Source organism: Antechinus flavipes, chromosome 3, assembly GCF_016432865.1.
Source record: "Antechinus flavipes isolate AdamAnt ecotype Samford, QLD, Australia chromosome 3, AdamAnt_v2, whole genome shotgun sequence".
NCBI classification, from domain to species: domain Eukaryota; kingdom Metazoa; phylum Chordata; class Mammalia; order Dasyuromorphia; family Dasyuridae; genus Antechinus; species Antechinus flavipes.
Window position 1 is genome coordinate 108,660,478 of NC_067400.1, and position 17,750 is coordinate 108,678,227.

At 31.6% G+C, this 17,750-nt stretch overlaps 1 protein-coding gene across 6 annotated transcripts in view; it reads right to left on the bottom strand.

The window, feature by feature from the left end:
• PCDH9 (protocadherin 9) overlaps positions 1 to 17,750 on the bottom strand; it is a 1,035,500-nt gene that overhangs the window by 312,399 nt on the left and 705,351 nt on the right. The window contains exon 6 of one of the 6 annotated variants that reach the window (XM_051983900.1): positions 11,732 to 11,923. The exons of the other annotated variants lie outside the window; for them this stretch is intronic. Coding sequence (XP_051839860.1) covers positions 11,913 to 11,923 — 11 coding nt within the window. The 3' untranslated portion in view covers positions 11,732 to 11,912. Of the gene's footprint in view, positions 1 to 11,731; positions 11,924 to 17,750 lie in introns of those variants that run through there. 6 annotated transcript variants of the gene reach the window in all.

The following is a 17,750-nucleotide window of genomic DNA, read 5'->3' on the forward strand; positions in this document are numbered from 1 at the left end:
ATAGTGTTTGGAGATTTTCTTAACCCCATTGAATATATCAAGTGATTATTATTACTGTTATTGTTTTTGTGTCATTGTTATATGATACTAACAATATATTTGTTATTATTGTTATTATAGTTCCATTTTATGAATAGGTATTGCTTCTTTTCACAGATGAAGCTTAGTCATCATCTGCCCTTTTATGTCAATTCAGCTGTTATATTATAGCTGTTATGTTACTGGTGGTAAGAAGTAGTGAATAACATTGTTTTAGATGAGAGATTTTAATCTTTTCTGTGTATAATTAGCCATTTTGGTCATCTGATAAAATCCATTGATTTTATCAAGAAATAAAAAACATTTCTCAAAATAATGTTTTTAAAGGCAAAAAGTAAAATGCATTAAATTACATAACAAAGAATAGTGAAAATAAAGTATTTTTTTTTCTTATCCAAGTTCAAGAACCCACAGAAATGTCTCAAGGGAATCTTTAAAGATCCATGGATCCCTGGTTAAGTAACCTGATTTAGATTCATTCAGAAATAGATATTTTAAACTGCATGGAAGTTTGTTGATTGTCCTAACACCAGAGAAATAATGCCAATAGAACCCTCTTTTCCTAAAAACAACATCTGAATACAAACTCCTTAAGGGCAGGAATTGTCTTAATTTTCTACTTATATCCCTAGTACTTACAGTACTATCTGTATGGCAACAATTAAGTGCTGAATGTTTTTTTGATTCATTGATTTATTCTTTCATTCATTCATTCAGGTAGCTCATTGACTTTTATTGGGGGGAAAAAACACGGCAAAAGATGACAAGAAGATTTACAATTCTTGTTTTATTTGTAGGAATATCATGGGTTATACTTATTTTGCCTTGATTGGCCTGAATAATATGTGAAGGTGACACTCTTAAACTTTTAGACTTGTCTTCCTCTCAATTGGATATTTAATTCATTAGAGTAGTATGACTACTAGATAGAAAGAAGGCTAGCCTTGAATCTGGGAAGATCAGCGTTTAAATTCTGCCTTTTAAACAGAGGTTTTACACATCTAGTAAAGAATGAAATTGTGTTCCTCACAGTCTCACTTGATTATAAGCTTTATTTCTAACACAATTAGTTTAGAACCCTCTTTTCTTAAAAACACCATCTGAATGGCAAATACTATCTTTACGGCAAAAATTAAGTGCTGAATGTTTTTTGATTCATTAATTTATTCTTTCATTCATTTAGTCAGGTAGCTCTTTGACTCCCCTGAGTATATGTTAGTAGTTCTAGGATGCTTTATTTGAATAGTTTTATTATTATTATTGTTATTATTATTATTATTATTATTCCGCTCTCAAAGCAACACATGTATTTCTAGGTTTTAAGTAATTTGGTAAAGTGTTTGACTATCAAAAGAATTTTTTTCTTTTTTAAAAATGGGAAATCTGTTGAAAATTTCTTGTAGCTATGCCTCTTTAATAGAATGAATGATGTGTAAGGATATTTTGTGTTCCACCCCTTCTTCTGATGATGAATAAAAAATTATCTTATAAAACCATATCACACATTCACAATTTAGTTTCCTTGAATATTAACCATGTGCTTCTTAAAATCATTGAGGGTCATCTTTACTTGTTCATATGTATTTCCAGGAATTGACTATTCTTGTACTCAAGAACATTCATCAGTAATAATAGGTGTTTATTAAGTACTATTTTAAAAATCTTCTTGGTTTTCCTTTCAGGTGACTATTTGTGTTCCTTTTTTTCTTTTAGAATGTACATTTCAGATCATCAAATCACCAAGAATTAAGTCAAAGTAATGCTTCCCAATCTAAGCAAGGATTGGAATATCTGAACTTATCTGAAGATACTGTAGAACTGACCTTTCTTGTGACTTGTGTTATTTGTTGGCAAGACTTCTCTGCTTATGGGTTATAGACATCATATTAATATTAGAAGCTACTGCATTAATTTCTATGATGGAGAATACTACAATTTTACTGAACAGATCCTGGTTTGGCACCATAATAAATGCCCAATTTGATTCAGGGATGTCTGTTGGAAGATTTTACCATGAATTAAGTATCTGAGGAGATAGAATAACATGAAAAAAATTGCAGTCCAAAGAATGATGCCACAATATAAATCCCAAAAGGCTCATTCCATATGTGAAATTAACTCTAAAAATGCATCAAAAATCTTAGTTTTAGGTGAAGTAGAGGAAATAAGTAATCTTGTGTCAAATGTTTGAGCTCAGCAAACATTACCTTATGATTGCATTCTATTTGCTTTGTAAAAAAAAAGAAAACAAAGTTGCAAAATATAATAATCCTAGTGTATTGACAGGCTGACACTAAGTTAATCATTATGTTTCAAAACAAACATTTTATGAGTAGGATATGTTTAGTTTCTAGGGAATCAATTGCCTTAAACTGCTTACTGAGAATACTTGAGAATGGAATTTCACTGCCCTGTTAACAAAATCTTATTTTTATTATCTAAAAAGATGCTTTGACAATTATCAAGAAGTCCAATTAGGCTCTCAATATCACAATCCTTTTTTTCTTCCTAATTACCCCCAAATATAAATTGATGCAACATAGGGTCACAATAGTAAAAATGTAGTATGCAAGGGAATAACAATAACAGTTTTAAAAAGTTATATTGCTCAATAAAAATATCTGGGAAGCTTATATAAAATTTTTCAATGAATAGTGTTGGTGATTCCATAAAAATATTATTGTAAAGAAAAACATTAAAATTTTAAGACAACTTTCATTTGGTTTCTTCATGAAAATGTATATTAATTGCATTTCACTAATTAAAATTGCAAGTTATTATCAATCTGCAAAATAAAAAAAAAACTTTATTTTCTCTACTAGTTCAGCATGTTAAGCTTTACATGTAAAATGTAATCTTTCTGAGCTCATTCTTCATAGAAGGTATTTTTTTTTTCTTTCAATAACCTTATCTCCTGACAGATGTGCTCATTATTTTTGATGTCACAGTCAGAGAGATTATATTTAGTGAGTTTGCATTGGAGACAAATTTTCAACCACTGGGACCTTCTCTATTTTCTGGAAACTGCTGGTACTTTTCCAAGTTAGGAACTTTCATGGCCACAGAGTTGGAAAAACAGACAATCACAAATGAGACATGCCTCCTCCCTAAAAATACTTGGTCTTCCTTTAGTATCCCTGGGCTGTCCCAATACAATCATTTAAACAGTTGAGAGATAAATGTTTTGATTTTGATAATAATTATTCAAAGATTGTCTTGATGCCAAAGTAATGAGTTGTTTAGAAAAATGCAGATGAACTCATAACATAAAACAACAATAAATAATCTCAAACACTGCAAGAAAGATTCATAATAATTCTTAAGTAAGTGGATTAATACTGTGACAAAAAGTTCTGTTCTTATAAAAGACATATTTTAAAATTTTTTAAGAGATTTTGAAGTGAGTATTGTTCATGTAACTAATCATCTTTTAAATCTAATGACATCCATTGAAACTTCTTGAGCTCAGTCTGATCTCTGCTTTAGGAATATCAATTTGACAACTGTTTGAAGAAGGGATCAGAGAGGGCAGGGAATGGAGGCAGTCAGTAAAATTAGGATATGACTTAAGAGTCTAGAAGTGAAATTAGAATGCTGCCTATGTAAGTGTAAAGAAGCAAATGAGACAAGGGAAAGCTGAATAAGAGTAGGCAACTGATTAGATATACAGGGAGAGTGATGGAGAGTGAAGAGCAGAAGATGATTTCAAGGTTACTTAACTAAATATGTGTGTTTGTACTTATTTTGTACCTACTGTTCTTATATTTTGTAATTATGTAAATGTGTATATGTTGTTTTTCTCCAGTAAAATAGAAATTCCTTGAGGCAAAAATAAATAAATATAAAAAAAATGTAATGACATCATTTAAATCTAATGATAACTTCAAAGAATGCATGTTCCATGTTATAAATGTTCACCCTTCAACACTTCTCTTTTAGGGTCAAAAAGGACTGCATTAAGTAGAGTAATGATGATAAAAATTGATGACTTTTATGTAGTATTACATAAGATGCAAAGTATTTTATATTCATTATATAAGACCAAGATATGAGCCCAATCAAATTAAGAATATTTCTACATATTCATGGTCAATTGACTAAATACAGCAATTAAAAAACTGTGGAAATGAGTCATACATATGGTCTTTTACTTATATTTTATTTTGTTCCTTTTGAGGAATCAACTACTGAAAAAAAATCAATCACACTGCATTGAAGTTAAAGATGATGTCAAGGGAGATTAGGAAGGGAAATAAAAATTAATATATTGGTTATCCAAGGGTTAAACAGAAAGCTGAACTGAAAATATTTCTAAAATATGTAGCAGTTTCCTTTCTTACTAAGCATATTTTACCAAATATACTTAGGTATTTGTTTAATAATTCATGTTGAATTAATGCTTTAAAATCATTACTTTGAACACAGTTACAATAGTTCACTGTATTTAATGTAAAACACGTAGAGCACTGGGGCTAAATCTGTACTGTATTGACCCCAAAATATATTCTTAAATTAACAAAGGAAAAAAATCAAGCCTTGATACTATTTCATCTTCTACTAACTGTCTTTTTCTCCTAAAAATTCAAAAAGAGAAAAAAAAATGCAAGTAGTTATGTGCTTATCTTTATTCAAGATTTGTCTGCAGTTTACAAGAGAAAATCTTTTTTTTTTGGTAGCTGTTTTGTTGTTACATAAATACAGCCCAAATCTGTGTATAACCTCTCAAGAGAAATGAGTGGCATGAACACTAGTAGGCAGGGAGGAATGAGAAAAAAGACAAATATCTGAAATACTAAAACAAAGTAGTTTCTTAGTGCAATGGGACAAAGTACTTTTTTATAACATGTTAGAAGAGCATTTCTATAAAGTGAAGCACATGGATTCAAAGTTTATTTATGGAATGAGAAGATAATCTATTTAACATAAGAAAAAAGATAAAATGATTTTTAAAAATTATAGAATATGAAAAAACATAGAAGCTATCCATGTAATAATAACTTCTCAAAATCAGAGGGTTTTTTTTCTCTATATCTCCAGCACCTAGTCTAGTGTCTGACATATCAATGTGTGTTGAATTTTACTGACTTGAAAATAATCTACTTCTTCATTTTACAGAATTGTTTACAGAACAATTGCAAATTGTTAATTTGTCTGGAGACAGAAGTAAATGAGTGAAAAACATTGAATTGGAATGTAGGCCTTCCAACTCCAAATCTAATCTATTGTCTATTGTACCATATTGTCTTATCCTTAACCCACTTCCCTTATAATTTTAAAATTACTTGACTTTGTACCTGTTTCAATCCTTTGGAGAATAAAGGCTAAAAAAATCAATTTCTGAAAGAGCATTCAAGGCTTTGAACTCCACACAAGAGCACTAAGACATCTGATGTAGATTTTTTAGTTTATTTTAGAGATTTTCCACAGAGAGTTGAATTATTATGACTCTAACATAGAGGTTATTATTTAAATAATCATATCCATTCTCATAGTAATATATGGGAGCTATGGTTGAAGGCTATCACCATTTAAGCATTTACAGTTTAAGTAAGTTGTTTGTCAAGATAAATGGTAATTTAAAGGAATTATATTAGCCAGATCCAACTTTATGCTTAAGTGTGCACATTGAAAAGGAAAAAAGAAGGTATAACAAGTTTTCTTGGATGGCACTATAATAACTAGAAAGATGAATATATAAAAGCAGGAAGGAGTCTGTGGGCAAGAGCTCCATTGTGAAGTTGTATCCTACTTCAGAAGGTTGCTTTGCTCTCCTTAGATATCATAATCAGAACCTCTTCATTAAAATACAACTGTACATATATTTGTACGATTTTAATAGCAAGACCATATCTATATCTAAATAGCTATGAAATCTCTCACCTCTCTAGAACTTTACAATATGCAATGATTTTTTTAAAAGGTGAAATCATTTGATATTTCCTTAAAGCAGGAGATAGCCTTTTTCTGATATATTCTCAAAGATGTCCACATTAATAATGAGACTGACACATGCATGGACAGAACTTGCTCAGCATCTAGGAGGCTTTGAAGGAAAGTGTGAGAGTGGAGAGGTATTAAATTGATTACCAAACTGAAGGTCAACAGAGTTGTTGTGTTGATTTTATTGTAGTAGGTTTGAAACCTGGACAGTACACCAGTACTATGGCAGGAAACTGAATTGTTTCCATTCGAATTATCTAAGAAAGATTCTGAAGATCACCTCGTAGGATAAAATATCAGACACTGAGATGCTTTCTTGAACTAAACTCCAAGCATTCCAATTCTACTGCAGAAAACACAACTCCACTGGGCTGGTCACACTGTTCAAATGTTAAATGTATGCTTGCCAAAAAAGATAATTTTATTGAGAACTCACACGGGACAAAAGACTCACAAGATGGTCAGAAAAAGCAATGCAATGACACTCTCAAGGTTTCTATTAAGAACTTTAGAATTCTAAAGTTGAGAGTCTGTATGACATGGGAGACACTGGCATAGGACCACCCAACATGATCTGCCCTCGTCAGAGAAGGTGTTGTGTTCTATGAACTCAGCAAAATTGAATTAGCTCAGAAGAACCAGTAGATGTGCAAAGTTAGAGAAGCCACCCTTAAATGTTCAAAAAGATTATTTGTGTCTGTCCTGTGGTAGAACATTCTGAATTCAAGAACAAAAAACAACCATCTATACTCAAAGAAGGATCCAAGTGAAATATTAGCAGCTGATATTTTCTTGAATGCAAAGACATAAAAATAAATTTGTTTGGCACTTAATTTGCTCTGGAAAACAAAAAGGGAAAGTGTCAGTTCCCTCCAGAAAACAATGAACCACATTTGTCACTATTTTAAAGTAATTTCCTACTGGGTAGTTTTTAAATTCCTTACTGTGTGACTAGATATCCATTTTCTTGAAAAAAATTTGAAGATGCTTTTGAAACAATGTTTTATATAATATATACAGGTTCTCCTCCTCCCACCCTCAACTATCAAGGTATTTTCAAATAGGCCATTTCAGGGCAAAATAGCATATAGACAAAATATTCTATTGAATGGAGTTATGAAGTTTGAGACCAGGAATAGTTGTTGCAAATGCTGTTTATCTTTTATTCTCAAAAAATACTATAACATCATGGAGGTAATAAATGCAAATGATTTGGGTTTAAGTGAGGGAATACTGTCAAAGTCACCAGCCTCACTTGCTCCTCTAGAGCCATCTGGGTCCAGTAGCAGGATGACAGGAGATAGACCTCCCAGAAATAGTTATACAAATATTAACTGACATCTGCATTTAGCTTTGCTTTTCACTAAATGGAGACTATGCTGAGAAGTACATATCAAAACAATATGTGAAAAGTCATTGTGTAATCATAAAGGAAAATACCAAAGGTATATGATTTTTAGTAGAGAATTTAAACCATCATAGTTCAGCCAAAAGTCTATCTGCAAGTGACAGAGACATAGAGAGCATTGGGTTCTACAAACAGAATCCATAGCTACAAACCAAAAAATGCATTACTTCATAATAACTTGTAAAAAACATCTCAAGGCTTGCAGAGCACTTGTATAAGCATTATAATCCTTGATTTATATAGTAGTGAATTGTAGTTGTGAGAGTCAGGGGCATTAATGCTTCTACTCTGATGTTCAGGAAGAAGCTGAAGTGAGATACCCAACCCCTAGTTATTTTTTCTTATTGGATCATGATTGGTCTTTTCCATTTTGTATACATGTGACACCAATATCTATAACATCTTCAAACTCAAATAAATGTCATTTATCATGATGGTCTTTTGAGAAGAACCACAGAATTCATGGTGGAATGAAATGTGCTACTATAGAATATCATGTGAAATTTCTTATTTTAAAGAATTCTATTGAAGCTGTGAGAGGAAATCTGGATACTAATACTGTGTCAGAGTATATAGTTTGGTAGATTCAATGTTACAAAGGTACAAAAGGGAATAGATGAAATAATCAACATTCATAAGTGATAGAAGTAACTTTGATGGTTATTCAGTTTAGAAATGCAAATTATACACCTCAGGAAGAGACAGATTTTTAATTTTTTATTAGTGACATAATGGAAGAGAATAAAATCAAAGTACATTCACTCATATTCACATTTCTAAGACAAAGCAGACTCAGAATACTATTCTTAATCCAATGAAAAAGTGAAATATTAGCTTTATGTTGCATAAACCCATACCTAGTTCATCCTATCAATGATTTCAAAGAAGTAAATATGTGAAAATAGTTATACTATTGATACAAAAAAAAAAAACTATCATGGAAAATATGGCAAAATCAGGATGTTACTGATTTTATAATGTATTTAATTTTTATCTGTCAAGATTTTATAGGATGGCTTAACAGAAGAACAATTAATTTGTTAATAATGTCCTTTCCCAACATTTACAGTATATATAGTATTTTACTCATTTCAAAACGTTAATATATTCTGCTTACTAGATTCAAAAATTATGTTGCATTACTTTGTTCTACTCTGAAAATATGTAAGAAAGAGGCCTTCAAAGGTGTCTTTGCCATTCATGAAAATAGTTATGTTATTAGATGACAAATATTTATTTCTGTTTCTTGGTTATCTGCAGATTTTGTCGAAATAGGGCTCAGGCTAGGCTAACCTCACCTCAGGCCTAAAACCCACTGAGGCAAAGCAAGAAATATTCTATTTTTTAATGTACATGTTTTTTGATTCCAACAGATTCCATTTTCCATAGCACCTTGGTATTTATTTTGTGACATAAATCCATATGTGATTTAGGAAATACTCAAAGCCTAATGTAAATTAAAAACACACAGGGGTCATAGTTTTTTAAATGTAGTGGTATACAATTTTCAAACCTTGCCAAGGGCTGAAAAATTCTTTAGCTCAGGCCTAAGCAAATATGCTTTGGCTCAGAACAGAATCAGAAATATCTTATATGGTCTATGTTAATTCATTAGCTCTACACATTTGTGCTGAAATATTTTTAAAAAGTGTAATCACAAATATTATAAATGGTCATTGGAATGGAGAAGTGCATGTGACTAGAAGGAAAAAAGATGCTGTCATTTAGTTTTGTAATTTATGAGGTTTTAAATGCTCAAAATGGTATTTTCCCTTATGATTTATTTTTAATTTGAATAAAATGAAAAATAAAAAATATTTCACTTGATTATAACCATCTTAAATTATACATAATTTAGAGGAAACAACAGCAAATAGTTCATTTTTGCATATAATGCATATATTTTTATTTATATTTTGCTAATTTTCATTTAGGGAATCTTTATAATGACTAATTTTGTGGCTGAGTCATATACCTATATATACAGAGATGATGAAATGGGAAAGTAGGCCACGGTTCTGCTTTTACCAAATCTGTTAATTTTTTTTTCTTTTCAAATGAGATAGATAAGTCCTAAATTAATGTTAAATGAGAGAGCAAAAGAGGGAAGAAGAGAGGGAAAAGAAGAGGAAAGGGGGGAGAGATGAAGAGAGTGGGAGAAAGAGAAAGAGAAAGGGAGAGAGATGAAAAGAGAGAGAGATGGGGGATAAAAAGGGAGAGGAGGAAAGAGGAAAAGAGAAAGATGGAGGGAGTGGAAGAAGAGAAAGGAGGGGGGAGAGGAGTGAGGTTGAAGGAGAAAGAGAAAAAGAGAGGGGAAGCGGGGAGAAAAGGAAAAGGAAGGAAGAGAGAGAGAGAAAGATGAGAGAAATAGAGACACAGAGAAAAAACTCAGGAAGAAAAAGTATTTTGAAATATGACTGCTTGGCTTATTCACATGTTGGAGTACAACTTATGAAGAATGGGAAACAAGTAACACAAAGAATTTTTCTGAATTTGTGAAGTATTTGGAATTGAGCAAGAAACTAAGTAAAAAGCCTGCTTTACAAAGAACAAAAGCAGATAAATGTGACAAAACTAGAAGACAAAAAATTGTTCATCTACTCTTAAGATTTACTGTCAAGATTAAGCCTGAGAAATGAAAATGTACATATTTATCTTTTGAAAAAACTAAATGGAAGTACTTGAGCCAGAAAGGTTAAAAATGGCTCAGGGAACAACTGCACTAAGTAATGTTTTAGGGCCCTGATTTATGCAACGAGTTCAGTTCAATAATGAGCAAAACTGCTAATCAGTGCCCACAGATATTAGATAATAAATTCAAGAGGACCAAATGGATGTTTGCAACAGAGCAACTACTGGCTTAATGATTTAATTAATCTAAACATGCAAAAAAGTCTCGCTAGTTCACATTTGTTTAGCACATGACATGTTAATGGAGACAAAACTGCTTGGGGTGGGGGTAAGGCCAGTGATATTCATAAATTTAAAATGGGATCTGGGGGCAAAAGACACAATTTCCAGAAGTTACACAGATTCCTCACAAGAAACTCATCAGGGAATTGAGAGAACAGCTTATAATTGGCCAGGTAATATTTCACCTTACATGGCAGAAATGAAATTGCTTTGATTAGTATAGCATATTTAGGCTAGGGCTATGCAATTCAGACCTAGAGATAAACAAAGTGACTTATAATTTGCTGAATGCTATCTTTTTCTATAGCTGGGCTTATTGTAGGGGCTACTGTAGGCAACCATGGCCACCCTATAGTCTTTAGGATGACAAAATTTCATTTCTTATCCTGTTTATCAAAACTGGGGTATTAATGGTCACTTTATTTTTTATGAAAGTAGTTCTGTAAATTAATTTTCCATAAGATTTTAAATAAATATTGGAAAAGAACTTATGCTTCTACATACCTTTAAACCAAAAGTTTTGTTTTTGATGTTATTTTGACACCCAACCTGTCATTTCATTGTCACAGGGAGCAATCATTGAGAAAACATTCTACTTTACAATTTTTGGTCCTGATAGGAAAGAAACTAATCATGCAGACTTTACCTGTCAGAGGATAGGCGGTCCAAATTTTAAAGTTGTCTCAAGACTCACTAAACAATATTGCTTTTCAATCAATGGATAAAAATCTAAAGCCCAAATAAGTGAAATATTTCCAAAATTTTTATAGCAAATGGCATTTTAATATTTCTACCCAACCTTATGGAGAAATTAATGATATTTATAGGCTATTCAAAATACCCACCCATGTATTTTCTTTTTGGAAATGACATATATATTTAAATAGCAATAAAGGACTAACTAAAATGATCAAATCTGTAGAGTCAATCACAGTAAAAAAACAATGCAAATATGGGATTTATATAAAATGTATATGGCTATATATGTTTGTATATTTATGTATGTATATATAATGTGTGTTTATATGTACATATAAATTAAAAGTTCACAGTTATATTGTGCCAAACTTTAATTAAACTTTAGTAATAGTAGATAAGATAAATGCTCTAAAATGGTATCTTTTCAATGAGCCTATATTTAAATTCATCTGTACTAAACAAAAACAGATAACAAATTTAACTGATAATGTTATAATTACTCTATAAAGAGCCTATATAACGATAACACTTGCTTACCATTCTTGTTTTTTCTCATTATGAGCATATATTGATTAAATTCTTTTCAAGTACAATAAATTTATTATACAGTCTTTCAATGTATTATATGTGTATATATATGTTTGTGCATATTAGTTATAATTAAGTCCCAAATTATATAAAGTAAAGCACATAATTTTCTGAAGCTGTAGCAATTCATTTTCTGTTTAATTTAGCAGAGTAACCTACATGTATACATTAATTTTGTTGTGGTGGTTCATTTGTTTTTTCCATCAGTGTCTGTAGTGAGTATCATTTCTCTTTTAATTGTATATTTGTCACAACAGGTTAGTATTCTGGCTAGTTCATATGCAGAAATGCCAAAGATCAGATCCTCATTCTTATCACACAGATTTTACAGGTCACCTAGAGAGAGAAGCATATACTCATTAAAGTTATACAGCAGGAGAAAGCAGCCAAAACCTACCAAATTAGAAGCTATAACTGAACATTGACTACATAACTATACACAAAGAGGATTAAATATAAGCAGGATGGCATTTACAATCATGACAGGGTTTAAATACACTTTGATTCTAAGACCTTGTTTGGAAATTTGGATCAAGATTTGTTTGAATGTCACATTATTTGACACAATAGGTTATACTAATTCCTACTAGACTTCAATGACTTCGGGGAGCATAAGGTTGCAATTGGCAGTAGAAGACTCACCAAACTAATTTTTGTAAGTTGTTAAGCTTTGAATCCAATGATGACAATTCAATGGCTTATAAATTTTTTTGTTTATTTGTTTTTAAAGAAAATTAACTATTTTTCAACTAAACATGTAGCTAGGTATACCTCACCACCTTTGATATTAGTTACAAGAAAATCTTATAGAATTTAGAATAGTATTTCAAACCAGGAAATGTGCTCCTCCTCTCAATTATTTTTAAAGAAAGAAATAAAGGAAGTAATAAAGATCTCTAAACACAAAAAATAGTTATTTTTACTTAAATTAACTTTTGTGTCTTTAATGAGTTAAAGGCATTATTTTTAATATTGAGGATATAAAGATGAAATATAATACAATTATTAATTCAAGTAGCATTTTTAAAGCTCCAAGCACTATGCAAGGTTAGAAGAAACTCTGTTCTTGAGGGATATACATGCTATTAAGAACAAAAAGCATGAATATAAAGTCATGTGTTTTTTAAAATATATAATTTTTCAGAAGGATCAGTAGAGGCCTCTTGAAGAAGGTGGAATTTGAGTTGAACAAAGCTCACAAACTATACTCATCAATAGCCTTTAATCAGAGCTTAATTATTCTTCCTATATACAAAATTCTAATAAGCTTATTTTGTTTTGTGAAATAAATTCTATTAATGTCTTTTGCTTTTATATAATCTATATTCCTTGTCATATTCTTCTTTTATCTTTCCAGGTGAGTTATCCCTTATTTTAAAGGAGAAAAAGATCAAAACAAATAAAAACCTTCTTTAATGCAGATTTTTAAGGATATGTTTTTTTTTTTTCCATAAGAATATTTGGGCATATTCCAGGAATCTTGTCATGTCTTCTTGTCATGATTGTTCATATAGTTATTGGTTGATTCTATTATTTGTTTCTTGATGTAATTGTTGCTTATTATTTGGTTATTTACATTTAGGCCTGTCATATGCTTATACTGTCTAAATTGCTTACAAAAATTTATTGCACCATGGTTTGTAAAGAATGTGTTCAGTATTTCTGCTTTTTATATTCATTTGCTATTTCTCTATACATTAATTTGTGGTCCATTTAAAAAAATATTTAGTACTGATTAATATATATATTTTTCAATGTTGCCATTTAAAAAAATTACATAACATCTTAGCACTAAATTTTGCATTATTTTGTTTACTTGCATATTCTTTCTTTTGTTTATATTTTTAATGCATAAAGAAAATTATTAAACTCCATATCTTATTTTTAAAGCAAATAGCTGATTATTAGAGCCTAAATCTGTTGTATTGCTATAGAGAACTAAGACAAGGAAACTCCCTTTTCCAATGTGAGTTCGTAACTGTGCTTATCTTATAGTCCTGGGGAGATGCATTGAGAGTTTGACTTGCCCAGACCCACATATCTGGTATATGTTTGAGGCGGAACTTAAATTAGGTCCTCTTTATTCTGAGACAAGTATCCTGCCTGGGATACTTTGGGAACCCAATGAGCAAATCCCTTAATTTTGCTGGATCTCATTTTTCTCAGGAGTAAAATGAAAAGGTTGGGGCAATGCTTCTGAAGTCCATTCCATTGCTGTATCTGTGATCCTGTGACCCATTTTTAAGAAAGCATGTTAAAAGAGAAGACCAATTCTACTTCAAAATCACACTGACAACAATGAGAAATTGTATTTCATAGGCTGACAGAAAGATAGAAATAAAAAGACATAAAAAGAGACAAAAGAATTGAGAAAACAAAATGTCTGAAACTATGTAGTATATTTAGCATTTAACTTAAAATAGGGCTGAAAGACATCACTAAAGCATTCAATTCATAATGACCACTTGAATCATCTAGAAGTTAAATCATGTTAACTTGGGCAATACTATTATATATCATCACAAACATTATTATTCATAATGATATATTTTAGAATTTAAAGTGGTTATCTTTTAGAATTTAAATATATAAAGACTATACCATCAACAGTCTGAGAACTCCAGATTGCCTCAGCTTTTTTATGTATAACTGAAATAACCAGATCCTATGATAAACCAAAAAAAAATCACTTGAGATACATTTTTGGAAACAGACATAAGAACTGATGCTCAAAGAAGAAGATACCCTAGTGTTCCCAATCTAACTCTAAATGTCTTCTTTTGCTCTTAGAATTGTGTTGTTAACTTATGCTTTAAAGTTTTTCTCCTGACGTGTTATATGAGCCTTGTATGAATAGCACACTTGTCTTACCTTCTGGCCTTGTCATAGAGCAACAGGACTGATTTGAATCTAGCCTTCTTTCAGATAACTAGAAATTTTATTTATTTAAACCCATTTTTACATTGAGGAAAAATATCTTCCTTTCCACTTATACTTTCTTTGTCTGATTTTTTTTTTCCAAATTGCAGAACAACAAAAAAAGAGGTCACATCTGACTGTCCTTCCTTGTAGGTAGGTCAATTTCTGGGAATTTGGGCAAGAAAAAGAAATGTTGATTAGAGACTAAGTATGGATATATTATTTTATTTTATTCTGTTCCTCTATTGCAACTCTAAGTAAAGTTACATGACTCTTTCTTTTACTATACAGTAGAAAAAAGGGAGCTTTGATTCTAGCACTAGTTTGGCTATTAACTGGTTTGATGACCCTGATCAATTTCTAGAATTCTCTGAATTTCGTTTTCCTCTTCTGGAAAATGAAATGCCAGGACTCTTAGATGATGTCTAAGATATCCTCCAGGTATAACAGTGAATTTTAACTTCTAGAGCTGCTGAATTAGAATTTTAATTCACTTTTTACTCTATTTCTATTTATTTTTTCATAATTTGTTGTTGATGAGTTGTTTCAATGGACTCTAACTCTTCATGATCTCTTCTAGGATTTTCTTAACAAAGATACTGAAGAGGTTTGCCGCTTCTTATTCTTGCTTATTTGACAGATGAGGAATTAAATCAAGTCCTCCTGACTACCACTATGCCATCTAGCTGCCCAATTACAAATTTAGCTATGTATAAATTTACACATGCTTTTAGATATCTTCTACTATAATCTTTAATTCATTCATATTCCCTTAAGCATGGAAAGATAGCTCTTGTAGCCTCAAAATAATAAAAATGAAAACTTATCCTTTTACACATAAGAAAGCACTGAATTGACTCTGTGAAATATATCTCAGCAATAATAGTTTAATCAACTTATCAACAGATATTCAACAAACAAATCAGTAGAAAACATTCTAAAAGTTTTTCTTCAGTCTAAACAGCATTTCTCCAACTAGCATCTATATATCAATAATTTATTATTAGGTTAGCCTTTGAAAAATGTTGTGGCCCCAAAATGTTTCATTCTAAACAAACTTGGATGTGGGCCTTTCCAACCTTAGATTAGTCCTTTTAAGTTGTTATTCAGCCATTCAGTCGTGTGTGACTCTTTGTATTCCCATTTGAGATTTTCTTGGCAAAGATAAGGGAATGGATTTGCCATTTTATTTTCCAGCTCATTTTACAAATGAGAAAACTGACATAAATAGGGTTAGGTAACTTGCACAGCTAATAAGTGTCTGAGGCTGGATTTTAACTCTGCTTTTCCTGACTGAAGGTCTAGCACTCTATCCACTGGGCCACCTAGGTACCCCAGAGTGTTTCGTAGACAACAGATGAATTGTCTTTTTACGAGGCTCTACCACAGCTTTCCCTCTGAAATCAAAATCTGATATTATTGCCTTTACCCATAATGAGGTACCAAAGTAGATAGTGGAAATAAATCTTAAATTAACTTCCCCCCTGTTTTGAACACTTAAGGACTTACTGTGTCAAATTCCCCATGGAAGTTAGACTATATAAGTATTCTTATCACTTTCATTATTGTGTGATCACTTCATTAATGTGAACATTACCAAGCAAAATCTTATGGTTCATTTCAAATCTTCTCAATCTCCACCTGATATATGTGCTTTTCGCGAAATTTTATATTTCTCAGGAATCAGTGAAATGTGAAAGGGAACTACTGAGAGCTGAAGTTGCTGAACAGGGTAGGTAACTTGTTGAATTCAATGTTTTCATTTACAAAGGGATTGTGTCAGAAGCTGCAGGTCTAGAAAGCTTTAAAAAATTATAATAATGACATTTCAAGAGTGCTTTACAATTTATCAAGGCTTTACTCACAACTTTGTAGGTAGCCCAAATATTATTATCCCCATTTTACAGATAAGGATGTCGTCTCAGGGAAGCTAAATGGTTTGTGTATAATTATGTAGTAAATGGTACATGTTCCTTTCTCTCCAACATTAATTTCATTTTTACATCGTATGATGAATCCTCTATTGTGATGTTTAATCATTCCTAATTTACCTTTTAAGGGACACTGGTGTAAGACACATGGAAATACTGATTAAGAGGATGTTATTACATTAGCATGTGTCCAATGGTGAACAATATGAATTATTCAGGTCTGAAAAATAGTGCCTAAGAAGGAAGCCAAAGTTAACAGAGAAACAATGGTTAAGAGGTGATTTGATGAGCCTGATTATGTGAGTATCTGTGCTATTTCTTGAGAGTTAGACAAATTTAAAGTTGCCTTTGATTTTTTTAATAGCAAAATACTGCTTTTACCTGAGGCTGTTTTCTATAAGCTGTTCCTGATAAATGATAAACAAATATTTTATATTTGTGTAACTGAGTTTTCTTCCTGAAATACACCATCTTGAAGTGCCAATATTAAAGTTTAACTTGATAATCTTTGGTTGACTACTCACCATGCAATGATTCCTTTTTGTGGCATGACACAGAAAGAAGTTAAAAAGAATTTTAATACATCCCTAGTGTAAATATTTTCCTCATTTCCTTAACATCTCTCATCTTAGATGATATGCTCAAATATATGGATGTATGGCCATATTCTGGGAAAGTACACACCACACACACACACACACACACACACACACACACACACAGAGGAACATGGTCAGAGACCAAGGTGGGGGGAGAGAAAGAGGGGAGGTGAGAAGGAGGAGGAGAGAAAGAAAGGGGGAGAGAGAGAGAAAGAGAGAGAGAGAGAGACACTTAGAGAAAGAAAGAGAGAGACACTTAGAGAGAGAGAGAGACACAGAGGCAGAGAGACAGAAACAGAGACAGAGAGATAGAGAGATATCAGTAGAGAAGACAGAGAAACAGAAGAAGAGAAGAAGGAGGAGGAGAAGGAAAAGGAGGAGGAAGAGGAGGAAGAAGAGAAGGAGAAGGAAGAGGAAGAGGAGGAAGAGGAGGAAGAAGAGGAAAAGGAGGAGAAGGAGGAGGAAGAAAAAAAAGAGGAGGAGGAAGAGGAGGAGGAGGAGAAGAAAGAAAGAAAGAGAGAGACAGAGAGAGAGAGACAAAGAGAGACAGAGGTGAACCTGGTAACACAAAGCGGCCCATAAAAAGGAAAGATCATAGTCCATTACTACCAAAAGCCTCACTTTTTTCCCACATAAAAAATAAAAAAATAGCACATCTAGACAATAATACTCAATAATCTCACTGATAGATTTTTTCAACCTCTACAATTTCAC